This window comes from Coregonus clupeaformis, chromosome 23, assembly GCF_020615455.1.
Source record: "Coregonus clupeaformis isolate EN_2021a chromosome 23, ASM2061545v1, whole genome shotgun sequence".
In the NCBI taxonomy this organism is placed as follows: Eukaryota; Metazoa; Chordata; class Actinopteri; order Salmoniformes; family Salmonidae; genus Coregonus; species Coregonus clupeaformis.
Window position 1 is genome coordinate 38,639,074 of NC_059214.1, and position 17,907 is coordinate 38,656,980.

Consider the following 17,907-nt stretch of genomic DNA (forward strand, 5'->3'; position numbering starts at 1 on the left):
CGATCAGCTTTTCAACATGATGTTGTTAAAAAATATGATTCTTATAAATACATAATTAATTAATTGTAAATCATTATTATATAATATAAATAATTCACATTATTTCAATTAAGAAAATTATCTGAAATACCTTCAACAATGAGTTTGGCGGTTGTTGTCTTTTCCTTGTTGCCAAGCTTGGCCACACAAGTATATTCTCCAGTGTCAATAAGTTGGACGTCAATAATGGCTAGTCTGCGATCTTTGCCATCAGAGGTGAATTTGTGTTTTGGACTCTCTCTTAGGTTGCTGTCATCTTTCATCCATGTAGTTACTGCAGTAGAAGGTGAAACCTCACACTCAAACGTAGCAGAAGCACCAACAGCATCACCTTCTTGTAACACTATGTCTTTGAGCGGTTTCGTGAACTTCAGTGGAACTGCTTTAAGCTGGAATCCAAAAGGATTAGCATCGGGTGGCTTGTCTCCTCCACCACCGGGTTTCAGTCCTCTACCCCTGCCTTCACCAGGGGATGGGGTTTTGCCTGCTACAATTCAGACACAATTACACAGATTAGATGTTTAGCCTGTTTACATCAGTTAAAGTGGCAATATGTAACGTTTTGGGTGAACTGACCAAATTCACATAGAAATGTGAGTTATAGATCTATCATTCTACTTGAAAGCAAGTCTAAGAATCCGTAAATCTGTTCTTTGTGAACTATTTCTATGCTTCCCGTTCTTAAGTTTTGTTTTTTACTTTTGGTTTTGTACACCAGCTTCAAACAGCTCTACATGGTTCTACATGGAACTCAAAAGGGTTCTACCTGGAACCAAAAAGGGTTATTTAAAGGGTTCTCCTATGGGGACAGCCAAAGAACCTTTTAAGTTCTAGATAGCACCTGTACTAAGAGTGTAGCAACCAAATAAATAAGTTTATGTGGTTACTAAAATAGCTGTATCTCTAGATTGGTAGAATACATTTCCATTCTATTATTTGAAAAGCAGAGAAAGAGACAAAGATTTCATACACTCTTTGTCTAACTTGTTGGGAAAGTGGTCAAAATTTCAGATTTTAAAAGTTAAGAGAAAAAGTAGATGACAAGGTTAGTAAAACAGCTGTATCTCTGGATTGGTAGTAGATATATCTAAGCAGAGAAAGAGACAAATACTTCATAAACTAGGTTTCCATCCAATTGGCGACAGATTTTTATGCAAATGTTCTCAAATCTGCATAAAAGCAATATGCACATTTTACCACCAGAGATGTGTTTCCATCAAATTGACTGATAAAAGGCTGTGTGTGATGAAATAGTGCACATAAAAATTACTTTTGCGGTTAAATTCCCATGTACCGAATAAAGAGTAAGTTCAATGATTTCCATCGCATTTGCAAGACTACTGATGGTTTTGTCACAAAATAATGTTATGTTATATAGCGAATGTGCCCACTGTTTTATCCAACATGTACTTTACTCGCATAAAAAGGTTGGATGGAAACCTGGTTATAGACTAAGTTTTGTCTAACTTGTTAGGAAAGTGGTCAAAGTAGCTGATTTGTGTCAAAAGCAAGTGTTGACAGTGGATAGAATGTTGATGTCATTGCTGAATTATGGGAAGTTTAGAATGTTGAAGACATCCCATTGAAGTGGATGGAGGCTTTGGGGAGGACAAAAAGCTTAATAGTTTAAAAAGTATAAATTATATTAAAAAGCTGTTGACAAGCAATTTAAGTTGTGTCAGTCTGCTCGTTTTAAAGTTTGAACAGTGATTATATTGAGAGTAGAGTGTGCTGACGCTGCACTCTAAAGAAGTTATTATTTTCACATGGATGCAACCAACAGGATCGGACAGTCTTACCTTTGAGGCCTCTACCTCTACCTCTACCTCTGCCTGCACCAGCTTCTTCTGCTGGCTTTCCATCTGTTTAAGATATTTAAAATGACTATACCGTAAAGACAGGTCACATTCAAATCCCTTATAAATATTTTTACTCAGAATTGTACATACAATATGGAGAGATAAATAAAGACGAAGGGTGATGATGGAAACAAATGAACAATGGACGATGGGAGATGGGTATATACTACACAATGTCAAATACCATTTGGAAAAACAACATGCCAAATGTGCTTTTTACATGGATTGACAGACAATTAACAGAAACATGGAGAATGACATGGAGAAACAACACAAAATGATGACAAACAACACATAGAACATGAAAACATTAAGACGGAAATGGATGAAGATTATTTGGGATGAAATACTTTTTCTGGTGAAAATGATCGACATGAAGAAACAATACGAAATTATGACAAACATTAACATGTAGAACATGAAAACATTCAGATGGAAATGGGTGGAGATTATTTTGGGTTAAGGACTTTTTCTTCAATGGTGATTCGCTCCAGCCTTCATCTCACCTCGTCTTGGCATTCCAAGTGCATCACCTTCCTCTCCCAAGTCTTCTGTGGATCCAGGACTATCATGAGGGGCAAGTTCCCATCCCCAACCTTCACTGTCAGATTCCTCCTCAACATCTGGCTCCTCCTCAAATACTTCCTCCTCCAGCTGAGTCGAGATCTTTCGTAACTGTACAGCTTTAGGGGAAAGCTCTTTCATTGCTGGCACCTTCTTCAGTGGTGCTCCATCAGTTTCCTCTTGTGGTGATTTCTTTGGAACTTTTTTGAGGGTAACACCTTCAAATGAATCTTTTGGTGAAACTTCTTTGGGCAGCTTTTTGGTCCTTTCTGCACTAGGCTTCCTCTCCATAGTAATTTTTTCTATTTCTTTTGGCTTTGGTTTTTCAACCTTAGGTGAAGGAGTCTTTTTCAGTTCCACCATTTTCTTAAGTGTCTCTTCATGCTTTGAGGGTTTGTCTTTTTCTTTGTCCTCTGGTTCTTTTGGCACCTGCTCAACCTTTTTTAACTGTACTGGCTCTTCCTCTTGAGGACTCTTTTCCATTTTCTTTATGGGTGCTGTCTTTGGAGGACTTGGCTTTTGTTTAAGGGTTTTTTGAGCCTCTTTCTTCTTCTCAGGCTCCTTCTCTGGCTTCACAGCTTCAGTATCAGCTTTAGGTGACTTTGAAAATGGCTTCAATTTAACATCTTCCTTCTCTTGCTCCTGTGTTGGGATCCTTTTCACCTTTGTCAGTGGTTTGTCCGAATCCTGGACTTGTTCATCTTCAGGATCTTTGGTCACTGGTTTTAATTTGACTGCCTGTGGCTCTTCTTTAGCACTAGGAACTCTATCAGCTTTCTTACGATCAACAGGTTCTTTGATGTCTTCATCTCTTGGTGGTCTCTCACCTCTTTTGAAAGCCCCAGATTCCTTATCTTTGTCCTTGTCCTTCTCTGGCTCAACAGTCCCTGCTTTAGGAGATTTTTGGAACGGTTTTAACTTCACAGTTTCTTCTCCTTTTTCATCTGATGGCAATCTGGACACTTTCTTTAAGGCTAAACTGGGGTCTGTTGCTGCCTCTTCTTTCATACCCTTGGGAGTTTTCTTCAAAGTAATTTTGTCCTCTTCTTTTTCATCTCTGGGAATGGTCTTCCGAGACCATTTGTCCTCAATTGAGTCTTTTGGTTCAACCTCTTTAGGTGTCTTTCCTTTAGCTCCATCAGGTATCTGGCTGATTTTATCTGTCTTGCTGATTTGCTCTGCCTCATACCTTTCATATATTGTTACTTCAGTTTCTTCATACACTCTCTCTTCAAAGTCATGGATTGTATGCTTCGTAATTTTCGGAGGAGGTTTCTTTGGTGGTGCTGGCAGATCTTCAAAGGGGACTGAAGGCACTTTCTTCAGTGATATAATCTCCTGTTCTTGCTCCACGTCTTTGGATCTCCTGCTTGTTTTCTTCAAGGTTGGCAGTACAAGTGTTTCTTCTTCTTCAACATGAATTTTTGCTTTTTGTCGGAGAACTGCAGTAAAGGTTTCATATTACACATAACAGCTCACTTAACAAGATAACAACATTGAAAACATCACATCAAACACTGAGACTTTGCTCTACAAGACAACACACAAAAAACTCAACCAACGAACAAACAAACAAAATTCAACAAACAAACAAAACAACAATGATAAAGTAAGAAATTCGACTGTATATTTAAAATATTGAGCTGGATATTTTTTTATATGCAAGGAATAGTGAAATGTAAAGTATAAAACAAAGTATTCATCATACCTTTCTTAGCTGGTCCAGGTGCCTGCTTGCCTTCACCTAGTAGGGAAATGATGTAAAAGTAAACACTGTTTTAGTACAAAGATTCACATTCATTTGAAGATATATGGGATACAAGCCTCAATGTATCAAGTACGGTTAGGACATTGAGATGTGATTGAGGGAAGTTGTATAACCAGCCCAATCACTTAAGGAGAATGATTCACTTTTCTCTTTGAATGGTATTGTACATTACCTTGAGGAACCAATCGGGAATTCCAAGGGAATTTCCTCCCATAACCAATCAAAGATGAGGACAAATGAAGTAATATTATCAAGTGAAGATATAAGAGGGAAACTATGACATGCTAAAATTCACTAATGAATTTCAGGATGAGAACTTAGTAAGACATTCAACATGATATGACATTACATACAAAACCACAGCATTGCTGTGAATTTGGTTAGTGGTGGCACCTACCTGATTTAAATAGTATAACATGCACATAAAACATTAGAACGAGACTGGACAAAGAACAGGAATGTTTTTGTGGATCGAAGAGGCAACAATCTTTGTTGAATGAGATTAATGCAAAAACGTTTTGGTGACTTGAAAAAAACAAACAAGCAAAATATGTTAGCCTCAACCCTCTATGACTATAATGAGGCTTAAGATAGATCGCTTAGTAGTATTTGGATGGTATGGTTTTCAAGATATTAGTTTGTCATTTTATGTCTAGATGTTTGTGAACATTATTAGCTGAATACCTGTCTCCGTATCATCTTGGTCTTGCACTTGGAAGGCCGGCTTTGTTTCCTCTGTAGTCTTTTTCTTATCTTGAGGAGCTTCAAAATAATGTTTAAGATTTAGATTTGTCCAAGAAACATTCATTCACGAATGTATTTAAAGAACATACATGATGCAACATTAAACAGACATGTACCTTCAAGAGGACTGACTTTCTTTGCAAGTGGCTCAGTGGGCTTTGGAGATGTTTCGTTCTCCTTTATTGGTACTTAAAATAAAATTGTACGATGGTCAAAATCAAGACACTGCATGTTGGGGTAAGCATTAAACCACTGAGAAGAAACATGTCATCAACACACTAAGACACAACAGATAATACGTAATATCCTAAATACATAACACACACCAACATAACAGACAGGATAGCAAGATTTTTAAGAGTGTGTTTCAAGGATTGTCCTTGTTATACCTTTTTGGGCAGCAACATCTTCACTTGACAGAGTCACCACTTCAGCAACAGCCTTCTTCTCTGGCTTAGACTCTGGCTTAGACACTTTCTTTACAAGTGGCTCTGCTGGCTTTGGAGGCTCAGCAACAGCCTTCCTCTCTGGCTTAGGCTCAGACTTAGGCTCTGGCTTAGACTCTGGCAAAGACACTTTCTTAAGAAGTGGCTCAGCAGGCTTTCGAGGTGACTCCACCTCTTCAGCAATAGCCGTTTTCTCTGGTGTAGGCACTTTCTTTGCAAGAGGCTCAGCAGGCTTTGGAGGTGATTCCTTTGCTGGAACTTGAAATAAAATTATACTATGGTCAAAATCCATATTTATTTATTTGATTGAACCTTTATTTAACCAGGTAAGTCATTGAGAACAAATTCTCTTTTACAATAATGACCTGACAAATCAAGATATTACAGATTGCGGTAAGCATTGGACCACTGACAAAGCTTCAGAGAAAGATGTTATGAAATATAAACATAGCACACACAAAGACAGAGAAAAACATCAAAAACACATAACATAAACAAACATAACACACAAAATATAAAGATTTTAAGAGTGAGGGAAGATTAAAGATTTGTATTTCAAGATTTCTTTTTTATACCTTTTTTGGGAACAACATCTTCTTCAGTAATAGCTGTCTTCTCTGGCTTACTCTCCGGCTTAGCCACTATCTTTGCAAGTGGCTCAGTAGGCTTTGGTGGTGATTCCACCTCAGCAATAACCATAGTCTCTGGCTTAGGCACTTTTTTAGGAAGTGGCTCAGTGGGCTTTGGAGGTGATTCCTTCACCTTCTCAGCAATAGCTGTTTTCTTTGCCACCTTCTCTGGCTTGGTCTCTGGCTTAGACTCTGGTTTAGATACTTTCTTGGCCAGTGGCTCTGCCGGCTTAGGAGGTGATTCTTTCACCTCTTCAGCAATAGTTTTCTCTGGTTTAGGCACTTCCTTTGCAAGAGGCTCAGCAGGCTTTGGAGGTGATTCCTTCTCCTTTGCAGGTACTTGAAATAAAGTTATACTATGGTCAAGAACAACATCCTACAGATTTGTGTAAGAAGTGAACCACCAAGAAAATACCAAGGTAATATGTGATCAAACAGCAAACACAGAAGGAGAAACAAATAAGGAAGTATCCCAAACACAAATACACAAAACGTACAGACAAACAATATACAAACAAACAACAAAAGAAAACACAATTTTAAGAGTGACGCAAGAGTGAAGATTTCAAGGATTGCCCTTGTTATACCTTTTCGAGTTGCAACATCTTCTTTACTTGAAAGAAACACATCTTCAGTAATAGCCTTCTTCTCTGGTTTCGACTCTGGTTTAGCCACTTTCCTTACAAGTGGCTTTGGAGGTGATTCTTCCTCCTCCTCAGCAACTACAGTCTTCTCTGGTGTAGTCACTTTCTTTACAAGTAGCTCAGCGGGCTGTGGAGGTGAGTCTTTCACCCTTACAGTAACAACAGTCTTCTCTGGCTTAGCCTCTGGTTTAGGTTCAAGCTTAGCCTCTGGTTTAGGCTTAGCTTCTGGTTTAGGCTTAGGCTCTGGCATAACCTCTGGTTTAGGCTCTGGCTTAGGCTCTATTTTAGCCTCTAGTTTAGCCTCTGATTTAGTTTTAGTCTCTATTTTAGCCTCTGGCTCAGCCTCTCGTTTAGGCTCTGGCTTAGCCTCTAGTTTAGGTTTAGGCTCCGTCTTCAACACCTTCTTTACAAGTGGCTCAGCGGGCTGTGGAGGTGATTCTTTCACCCCTACATCAGTAACAGCCTTCTTCTCTGGCTTAGCCTCTAGCTTAACCTCTGATTTAGGCTCTGATTTAGGCTCTGGTTTAGGCTTAGGCTCTGGTGTATCCTCTGGTTTAGGTTTAGGCTCTGTCTTAGCCTCTGGCTTAGGTTCTGGCGTAGACACTTTCTTTGCAAATGGCTCAGATTCTGTTACCCCTTCAACAACAAGAGTTTTCTCTAGCTGAGACACTTTCTTTGTAAGTGGTTCAACAGGATGTGGAGGTGATTCCTTCTTCTTTGCTGGTACTTGAAATGAAATTACACTATGGTAAAAATCAAGATACTACAGTTTGGGGTAAGCAGTGGAGCACCAATACAATACCAAATAAAGATGTGATCAAATAGAAAACACAACACAAAAGAGACACAAAACATACACACAAACAACAGAGAGAATCGCAAGACTTACGCAAGAGTGACACAAGAGTTGTGGATTTTGACCACATAAGAGGATATGTTGATTAGCAAACACTAGAATGAAGCGACTTGATGAACAATACTGGGCAAAAAAGTTTGATTTCAAACTAAGCATGAAATGGAATTGATGGATGATTTCGCTGACAAGATGATGAGATGAAACATGTTAGATTTACTTAGTATACCTCTTGAAGGCGAGGCTTTTGAAGAGATCTTTTCCTCCTTCGATGAGTCAAGAGTTTCCTCTTCAGAAGGAATTACTTCAACAGGTTTGCCTTTTTCAATGACCTGTTTCTTAGTTTGGTTGTCCTCAACTGTAAGAGGGATCTCTTCGATGGGTTCCTCTCTCGTAGTAAGTGTCTTGTCAGCACTTTCCTTGGATTCAATTACTTTGGCAGGTTTGCCTTTCTCAACTACCTGTTTCTTAGTTTGGATGGCCTCAACTCTAAAATGAATCTCTTCAGTGGTTTCCTCTCCCGTAGTAAGAGTCTTCTCAAAAGTTTCCTGCTTGGATTGAATTACTTTGGAGGGTTTGCCTTTCTCAACTACCTGTTTCTTTGATTGGAAGTCCTCAACCGTACAAGGTATCTCTTCAGTACCAACTAATCCATGTCCTTTCTCTTTGGGCAAGGCCACTTTTTTTGGAGAGATACCTTCTGACAAATGTATTTTGTCCTTTCCTGTATTAACTTGAATATTTGATATTTCTTCCCTTACTGATTCTACTCTGATAGAAGATTCTACTGGTTCTTTGCATTCTACCGATTGAGCAATACTTTCTCGGTTAGATCGACTGTCAGTATATTTTCTTGCTGTTGGTTCGGGGAGAATAATATCTGTGGCTTCATTTCTATTCTCTGAAACATCCATAACAGATGCCTCTTGTTTTGAAACATATTCCTCATGTTCCTGGGGAGATAATTTTCTTGGAGAACTATAATCTGTCCTAACATGAATCTCCTGTCTTCCACCTGACATTTCCTTCTTGTCTGATACCCTGGTGGTAATTTCCTTATTCTTTACAATGTCTGTTTTCTTTCTTTTCACTTTTTTATCTATGTCTATAGCCTTGCTTTCACCCTTAACTACCTGCTGTAAATCAGGATACTTTTTCATAGTTATTTCTTCACTCATACTAGCACTCCCTTGTTTCATGACGGTAACTTCTTCATATTTTTGTAGTCCAGTGTCCGCTTTTTCATCATATAATACTTCCAAAGATACTGTATCCTTTTTTATAGGTACACTGTCTTTTGTAGTAACTTTGTCAACTTTCTGGACAAATTGTTCTTCTATAGATTGAACTACTTGATAGATAGGTATATCTTCAATAGTAGCCTGTTCTGTCTTTAACTCAATTACATCAACAAAACGAGTTCCCTTAGTTTTGATGCCTGTCTCCTCTTCCTCTCTAGACACTAAACTTGCAGGGTAAACACTTTTCCTTAGAAGTGTTTCTTCTCCTTTTGTAGACGATTCATGAGACTCCCTCCGAAGAGATCTATCCTGTTTGGTTGGTAAATCTGCCTCTAGATCAGACCTAATTTCAACAGCACTTCTTTCCTTTGGTTTCGGTGTAGTAAAAACCTTAGTAGCTCTATCTTTCCTCTTGGAAACCTCACTAAGAGATGGTTCATGTTTCATATCTGACTTTTTATATTTTTGGACAGATACTTTTTCTGGAAGGGTATCTTTTGTCGTCACTGAAATCTTCGGTTGGAATGTCGATGTAGTGCTCTTGTCCAATATGTCACCTTTGTTCTCATATGACACCTCTTCATATTCATGCCCCACTTCTTCATGCTGAAAGACTTCTTCTATTGGAGGAGCTCTCTCCATCATGTCGGAAAACTCCCGCAACTTGTGAGTTTTCGAAGATCTCCTTTTCTCAGCCATCTGAAGACTAGAAGTCACTTGAAGTTCCAAATATGTTTTTAAGAGTTCCCACCAAATGGTGGTTGCAAGAGATTAACGACAAAACACAACATAAAGACAAACATTGGGTTAAAAAAACACAGATATAAGAAAGTAGTACTAGCATACCATTATGCACCTGATATCTACATTTGGAGGTGAAATAAGATTGTAAAAAATTTAACACACAAACATACAGAACATTTAGAATACCTGTGTCTGGCGGAGTTCCTTTTCTTTGTGGCATAACTTCTATTTCTGAAGTTGGAACTTTCTTTTCTTCTTCCATCTCCTTTTTAGGTTTAGCAACAGGTACCTTTTCAGTAGGTTTTTTCTCAGGTACTCTCTCAACAGGTACAGGTTTTTGTTTGGGCTCCAATACTTGAAGCACACACAAGACATGCATTAGACATTGGTAACACAGAAGAGTGACAGAAGGGTTGTTGCACAACACATCAAATATGACAAACAGAACGTCACGTGGCAACACATGTAACACTTTACCTCAACCATATTGTCAACACGGTCACAAACATAACATGACCCATGTCTAAAACAGTCAATAGTCATCATTTATCATAAGTCTTAACAACTTATGATAAACTATAAGTCTAATATTATGTCATATTGTAACACCATTAAGTCAGCTTCATGATGATAGCTCAAGTGTTACCCTTGTGTCTAGATTGTCAAACAGACACAAAACTGAGGAAAAAGGAGAGCCAAAAGACGGTAAACTTAAGAAAAAGAGTTCAAGAAGACTCTTAAGACGTCACAGTAAACAGTACGTACGGTACAGTACATAAGTCAGTGCATAAATCCCTACCTTTTTGCAGTGTATCCTCCTTTGGAATCACAATAACGGATTCAGGTTCTGGTTTTCTTTCTTCCACGTGAACTTAAAAGACCATTTAAGTGTGTTAAAAACATGCATATACAATGAAGATATTCAAGAAAGTAGTTTCAAACACAGACATTGCACAAATCACACTCTATCGAGTGGTAAGACCGTATGACGATGATTATGACAAGACAAAATTAAGCAACCGGTGAAAATACTTTTCAGTTCTGTGCAAACTCTGTGACGTAGAAGTTAGACGACACCAAACGTGAACATAGACACAAACAAGACATAGATGTTCAAAGCTGGGGTTGTTTAGAAGAAAGCCATTAAACATTAACGGGAGAAGCATTGACAACCTATATTGTGTATACCTTGTTCTGGCACAGGTTGTATTTGAGGCTCTATGTCCTCTCTGTCCACTTTTTGAGGGATGGTAGCTGGTTGCTGCAGAGTTACCTCCTGTCTTTTTTGTGCTTCTGGCACTTCAAAATAATATGCAAATTATCAGTAATATACCATGTGCTGTGATGAAAGCACAACAAACAGACATATAATTGACAAAGAAAACAACAAATACGGATTCCAAATACGTGACATTACATAGTCTTAAACTTTGTAATGCCACAGACAGACAAAGACAGACAAAGATGGACTGACAAACAGAAGACTATAAAGAGCATACAAGTTGTTAAAAGACTCAGAAAGCTGCCTCTCTTTTGAGAGATACTGATACCTTGTGGTGATGGGACCTTCTTTGCAGCAGGAGTAGGCTCTGGCTCCTTTGGAGAAGGAGTAGATGCGGTCTCTGGCTTTTTAACTGCCGCTAGCTTTCCTGGTTCTGGTTTTGAAGCCTCTGGTTTCTTAGCTTTCTCAGGAACTTAAAGTAACATACACTTTGATTTAGAGTTCACATACCAAGGTAATAATTACACTATATAAAGATATGACACAAAATAAAGATTCACTTCTATCTTAGAAGCTATATAAACATAATATTACATACAGGAACACGTACGATTACACAAACAAAGGAGAGGTGACATTAGAGAGGAGAATAAATACTCCACAAAACAAGACATGACAGGAAATACCTTTGGATGGTGGACTCTCTGGTTTCTTTATAGGTGCACCCTTCAGTTCAGGTTCAACCTTAGCCACAGGTGAAACTTTAGGCTCTGGTTTTGACTCAGCTTCTGGCTCCGCAACATGGGGTGCAGCTTGAGGGACATCTTCAGGTAATACAGACATCAACATTAGAAACAATATAAGCTATGGGCTATCAAGAAAAACCGGTTACAAGAGTGAAAGCCATAAACGCATGGGACAAGAGTATGATTGAGACAACTTCTCTAAACTCAATGCACAAAGTGACAGACGTGGACAAACTTAGTCACACAGGCTTATTCACACATAATCCTTTGGGATAATAACACGCAGTGTTAGAAATTGCAGCATAGATTATTTAGAAACTGTGAAGTAGACAGACAAGAGACTGACAAGAATATATGGTATTAAGAGACAGACAGCTGAAAATATTCAGGACAGAGACTCAACATAATAAGAGCTCCAACAGCAGCAGTAGGAGCATTTCTGAAGCACATGGAAAAACGCAGTATACCTTTCTTTAAGGGAACCTGTTCAGGTTTCTCAGCTGGCTTATGGAAAAGCTTCTTTGCTTCTTCATGCTCTTCTAAGATATTGAAAGTGAGCAATTACATACACCAACAAAAAAAAGAGTACAATATTGGTTATAGAAGTCATGCAAATAAATACAAAATAATTACGGACACTTAAAGGAAATAAATAAGTTAACGAAAACAAGGTTTACGTACAACAACCACAATCAACTAAAACAAACAAATTCACTGATTTAGTTAAAAGAAAAGTAAGAATACATGACAAACATGGCAAGATGGTTAGACAAGCACATCATTTCTGATGTAAGACTATACCTTTTGGAGAGGGATGTTTCTCTGGGACAACCTCTGCAGTTATCTTCTCCTCCACTGGCTTTTTGGCTTCAGGTACTTGAAAATATCATCACAGTAAGTACAAGTTATCACTGAGTTAATGTGTTGGGACAAATATCATTAATCTAATAATTTAATTTACAGTAGTGGACATTGGTTGCTTTACACAGACAACCAGTAATGCAAAAGTTGAATATTTACAGCAAAAGCCCTTCTTTTCAAATTTAGTTTTTTTTAACAGGAGAGACACACTTGGGTAAGTTATCAACATGTACACACATCAACCAGATCAACACAAAATACAATTTAGAAATGCAGATATTTAGATACCTTTATGTGGTGCTGCTGCCTCAGCTGGTTTAGCCTTGTCCTCGGGTTTCTTGTGAGCTTCAGAAACTTTAAAGATACTCATTGTGTTAGCCCTATATAGCAAAGCTCTATCTACTGTGTACATTCATGCATTCACATGTAAAGTACTTGCCAAGGAAGCACATATATTATGGAAGACAATACAGACAAACACATAAGCCACTATGCCTGATCAATTTAAGAGCAAAGAATAAAATATCATAAATACTGAAAGTACAAACCAAGGTTAAACTAAGTAAGACATGGAATGAAATTGAGCATGACATGGCAGGGAAAACCTTTGACGCGGTTAAAAGAAAATCAAGCTGTAAACAGAGTTTAATAAATGACACATTGACAAAGATCATGAACTTCTATTGCCAACTTTGCCATAACATTGCTGTAAGCCAAGACAGACAAAAGTTGTTCTTTCAATACCTTTTTGTGGCATTTCCTCCCTCATTCCAACCTTCTTACTCTGGACGGACTCTTCCTCAACAGGTACTCTCGGGGCTGATAAGACAATGAGAATATATTAGTATATTTGTTCAACACGGCACATCAGCTAAGGAAAGAGGTTTAGGGTTATAACACACAAATATAGACACAGAAATGAAAGAACTCCTGTGGGACAACAAAGGAGAGAGAAAGACGTGATTTGTGAACGAGTTCTGCACACACAAACACACGCTAGTGCACTATGGCACGATCACACATACAAAGAGTAGGAGCCCATACATTCTGTTTCAAGATATTTTCAAAGAGTGGCTCAAACATACAAAGACAGACAAGGATGATTTTAAGCACCACACATATTAATACCAATGTGGCTCAAGGTGGAACGTTAAAGATGAACTGTTTGGTCCCTTGAGTTAGCTGCTAGCAGACATAAACTGCAATGGTAACATCTATTCTAAGGGATACCTGTGGTTGTAGAGATTTTCTGCACTACTGTCTCTTCTGTCCAGCTTTCATACTCTAATAAAGGGTAAGAATGAGAATAAATATTTTGTTGTTTAGATGAGCGTGAGGAGCATGGGGAAATGCTGGAATATTGGTTAGGTCGTGATACAATACTGAATCATCTTTTTAGAAGGTGTACAAACCTGTATAAACATGTTCAAATTAAATTGGTTAAATTGATGGTGGTGATTATTGACAGAAATGTTAGGTCATGTTACTAAGTTGAAGATTCATTTTTTGGTGATGTACAAACACATACAGACGTAGGATCTTAATTTGAGCCAGTTTACTACAGCAGGAAAATAATCCTGCATCAACAGGACATTTGAATTATTATGTGGATTATAATTCATGGACAATTTTGTAGGGGTTGATACACTTTTCGTAAGGGAAAATCAAGTCTGAAATTACAAAGTGGAAATTACAAACTTCAGAATCCTTTTTAAATCTCAAATACACTTCAAGTTTTACATTTCCTGGGTAATCAAATTAAAATCCTACATATGTACAAGCATGAATAAACGTGAAAACATGGCATTAGTTCAATTGATGATGGTGATGGTTACTATTAATATGATGGAAATCTTGCACAATAATCGAACGTTAGTGAATTATTTTATGATGATTATAAGGGGTTTGATGGTGATGGAAAGACGCTTAATATAAAAGTATGCAAGGCCATATACCTCTCATTTCCATCTCTTCTTCATAATAGTATTCAGAAGATTCTTTAAAAAAACATATAGATGTTGAGTTCTCATATTCATTAGGTTAGTTTAGATTTATTTAATTAATGCCAATCTTATGTCCAATTCTTACCTTTGAGAGTAACTGAAGATGGCATATCAGGGATTCGTATTGATGAATCAGGGACATCTAAAGGATGTTGAATTTGGTTTAAATATCAAAGATACAGTATATATAAAATAAGTTATATATTTAAGATAAGTTTACTAGGATTTTGATCAATAATTGTGATACATTTGAGACGTAGTGTGGCTAGAAATCAAATACTTACCATAGGGTACCCTTGCTAATTCAATTTCTGTGAAAAAGGAAGATTAAATATTAAAACCTGAATTAAGGCCACTATGAGATTCAGACAGCTGGAAAACAAAAACAAATGCTAACAACTATACCGACCTTTGCCTGAAAGATAAAGCTCAGCTGTGCTTTTAGCTTCCCCTCTGGGTTCCAACCTCACAATGACCGAGTAAACGCCTAAAGGATTAGTAATGAAGATTATTTAATAATCCATTTTGATGTATTCATCTGGGTAACGAGAATAAAAAAATCCATAAACTGCTTGTTTGACGCAACAGGTACTACACACCTTCATCTTCATTGGTTACATTGCGGATGATCATAAAGTGTCTTCTGCCTTCGCTTCTGAAGTTATACTTTGGGCACTCTCTGAGTTCCCAAGTGTCTTTGTACCATGTAACGATGGCATTGTCGAAAGACACCTCGCATTCGAAGGTGGCTGCTTGGCGTTCGCCCACCACAATGTTCTGGATACGTTTGGTGAAGTGAATTTGTTCAGCTAGAACAGATAACATGTGGTGATGAATTTAGTTCAGTTTGAATATTTCTGGTTATTCTCATAATTCAAACTCAAATGTGCAAATTCTAGTCAAATTGGACAATGGAGAATAGATATGCGGTTAGAAGTGTTCAACAGATCATGATGGATGATTCAATGGGATGAAAGTAAAGACAAAAAGTCAAAAGACAAGAAAGAAAGACAGAGAAATGTTGGTTTGGGGCAAAGTTCCAAGACCAACAAGTGTAAGAAAATAGAAAAAATATTATCAGAGTTTCAGGAAGAAAAATAATATGTCAAATCAAAAGTGCAAAAAAGAGAAAATGAGTGAACAAACAACATTTAAAGATTAGTGACAAAATGAGTAATAAAGAAAAAAAGAGGTTAGTTTGGGATGATCTTCTCCACTCTACAACATGATGGGAGATGCAACAGCAACCAATTATTCTATGTTTTAATCTATACAAACCTTCAACCCATAGATCTGCAGTTGATTCAAGGTTGTCATATCTGCAGGTATAACGTCCGTGGTCTTCTGGTCGGAGGTCTTTAATCGAGAGCCTCTGAATCTTGTTGACCACCTCATACGAGTATCTGCCCTTAATTTCTAAAAGCTTTCCATTCTTAAACCACTGTGTTTTGACATTAGGGATAGAAAACTGGCAAGACAGTGTACATGTTTGCCCCTCCTTACCAGCAACTTCCTCCAGATGTTTCTCAACCTCAGGCTCTGTAAAGACACAAAGAACAAATATGCATGTCGGTTAGTATTTACAGATACAGTATAAAGACATAAATCAATAACATTAATGTAAGTACAGAATAAACAAATGCAGAACCATATATACCCACCGATAACAGTCAATTTGGCACTGGAGATATGTGGGCCACATACAACACGGTAGTTGCCCTGGTCTTTAGTTTGACACTGCTTGATCTTCAGAATGTGACGGTCACCAACAATGTTGATTTCGTATTTTTCATTGTTGTCAAGCTTCTGAGTTCCCTTGTACCAGGACAGGGTGATCTCTGGAAAGTTGATCTTGATGTCACACTCAAAGGTGGCGACCTTGTTGGTGACTGTAGATTGATCTGTTATGTCCTTATTCACGGTGACAGGCTGGAAACAAATAAAGAAGACATACAGTATATGCAAATAATACATGATAATTACTGCTGTTGTCATTTTCAGACATTTCATTGTGGTAGCTAATGAGGAACCTACCTCAGTACGTTCCATTCTCTTTTGCAAATCAGCCACAAGAGCGGCCAAATCCTCGTCCGATTCTCTCTCTCTCTCCGGTTCCTAAATCACACAAAACACATAGCAGAACTAGTTAGTGTGGCTATTATGCCTTTAAAAAAGCAACAAAATTCTGTATTGTATGACTAATATTAAGTTTTAAAAAACGTATGTTCTAAAAAAAAGACAAAGCCATTCAATTCAATTGAATACAACTTTATTTTAAATGAATTTACCGGTCTTCCACTTTCTTCTGCTTTCTCCCGCTTCAGCTGCTCAATGGCCTGAAGAAGTCCACGGTAGTCAGTAATTCCATACATGCGGGCGTATTTCTCATACTCCTTAGGGTCCACATTTCTGAGCAACTCTACAATGTCAATGTCTTTCTCTTCCTGAGGACTCTTCTGCTTAGATGGAGTCCTGTGGAGGATGAAAAAGAGAAGAGATACGCATGGAAAATATTATTTGTAGTTTCTTGTGGAATGTGAAAGGTAGAGACACAATTGTCAAAGAGAGATTCACTTACTTCTTCAGTTTTGCTCTGAAGTCTCCCTCAACTCCGGCGACTTCTTTCTTTTCCTCAACATGCATGTCGGTGTTGCATTCTATTTCTCCATTTTTGTTAGATGCAACGCATCTGTACTGTCCGGAGTCAGACTTTGTTATTTCTCTGATCTCCAACTTGGCATCTGGGCCTTTCTGCTCAATAGTGATGCGACCACCATGAGTGATCTGCCTCCACTTCCCCTTCATCCATTTCACGTTAGGAATGGGATCCCCTCCAACTTTGGCGATGAACGTTGCAATGCCCTCTATAAATGAACACAACATATTGAAGACATCACTTGCTATGGAAATATTACATATCCAATGATTAAACAATGTGGGCTGTTAATTGAATAATAATGAAATGCTTCTAAATCTATTTTCATGACACTTACTCTCGGCTACATGGCAAGGCTTGGGCTCCTCGATGAAGAACAAATTGTCCAGTTTCTTTACTGGTGCTGCTGTTGATTCCTCATCAGCGGGTTTAGGTACTGCTTTGGATTTCTCTACAATAAAGCATAATTCAAGAAGTCTGTTATAAAACCATAATCATTCATTCATGACAGCTGATTCCACAAGTTATTGGATATGACTTGAATGAAAATATGGTCCAGAAGATGTACCTTTGATAGTCACTTTGGCCTTGCAGAATTCACTACCAGCTTCATTGGTTGCCTTGCAGAGATAGTCCCCTGCATCATTCTTTGATACGCGCATGACCTCCAAAGAGGCAACGTCATCGGCGAAAATGATTTTAGTGCTGGAAGTGTTTTTCAAGTCTTTTCTGTCCTTCATCCACTGAATCTTCATAGGAGGGGATCCATGGACATGACAGCTAAGATGCAGGTTCTCTCCCTCGGTCAGCGTGACAGGTTTGAGAGCTGGGTCAAATGTAGGGGGCTTCTTGTGTTCTGGATCAATAGTGAAGAGTCATGGAAAAACA

General features: G+C 38.0%; 1 protein-coding gene across 1 annotated transcript in view; it reads right to left on the reverse strand.

Annotated features, from left to right (window-relative positions):
• The window catches only part of LOC121536983 (titin), a 194,042-nt gene that overhangs the window by 111,678 nt on the left and 64,457 nt on the right, over positions 1 to 17,907 (reverse strand). The window contains exons 49-77 of the mRNA XM_041844684.2: positions 17,588 to 17,875; positions 17,357 to 17,470; positions 16,942 to 17,227; positions 16,652 to 16,835; positions 16,398 to 16,478; positions 16,025 to 16,292; positions 15,642 to 15,902; positions 14,963 to 15,172; positions 14,773 to 14,850; positions 14,648 to 14,674; positions 14,449 to 14,505; positions 14,316 to 14,357; positions 13,591 to 13,644; positions 13,105 to 13,179; positions 12,649 to 12,714; positions 12,301 to 12,375; positions 11,967 to 12,038; positions 11,440 to 11,577; positions 11,082 to 11,225; positions 10,720 to 10,830; positions 10,331 to 10,402; positions 9,718 to 9,885; positions 5,364 to 5,678; positions 5,091 to 5,162; positions 4,915 to 4,992; positions 4,171 to 4,206; positions 2,405 to 3,904; positions 1,839 to 1,901; positions 131 to 526 (exon numbers count right to left, since the gene is read on the reverse strand). Coding sequence (XP_041700618.2) covers positions 131 to 526; positions 1,839 to 1,901; positions 2,405 to 3,904; positions 4,171 to 4,206; positions 4,915 to 4,992; positions 5,091 to 5,162; positions 5,364 to 5,678; positions 9,718 to 9,885; positions 10,331 to 10,402; positions 10,720 to 10,830; positions 11,082 to 11,225; positions 11,440 to 11,577; positions 11,967 to 12,038; positions 12,301 to 12,375; positions 12,649 to 12,714; positions 13,105 to 13,179; positions 13,591 to 13,644; positions 14,316 to 14,357; positions 14,449 to 14,505; positions 14,648 to 14,674; positions 14,773 to 14,850; positions 14,963 to 15,172; positions 15,642 to 15,902; positions 16,025 to 16,292; positions 16,398 to 16,478; positions 16,652 to 16,835; positions 16,942 to 17,227; positions 17,357 to 17,470; positions 17,588 to 17,875 — 5,331 coding nt within the window. The remainder of the gene's footprint in view (positions 1 to 130; positions 527 to 1,838; positions 1,902 to 2,404; positions 3,905 to 4,170; positions 4,207 to 4,914; positions 4,993 to 5,090; positions 5,163 to 5,363; positions 5,679 to 9,717; positions 9,886 to 10,330; positions 10,403 to 10,719; positions 10,831 to 11,081; positions 11,226 to 11,439; positions 11,578 to 11,966; positions 12,039 to 12,300; positions 12,376 to 12,648; positions 12,715 to 13,104; positions 13,180 to 13,590; positions 13,645 to 14,315; positions 14,358 to 14,448; positions 14,506 to 14,647; positions 14,675 to 14,772; positions 14,851 to 14,962; positions 15,173 to 15,641; positions 15,903 to 16,024; positions 16,293 to 16,397; positions 16,479 to 16,651; positions 16,836 to 16,941; positions 17,228 to 17,356; positions 17,471 to 17,587; positions 17,876 to 17,907) is intronic.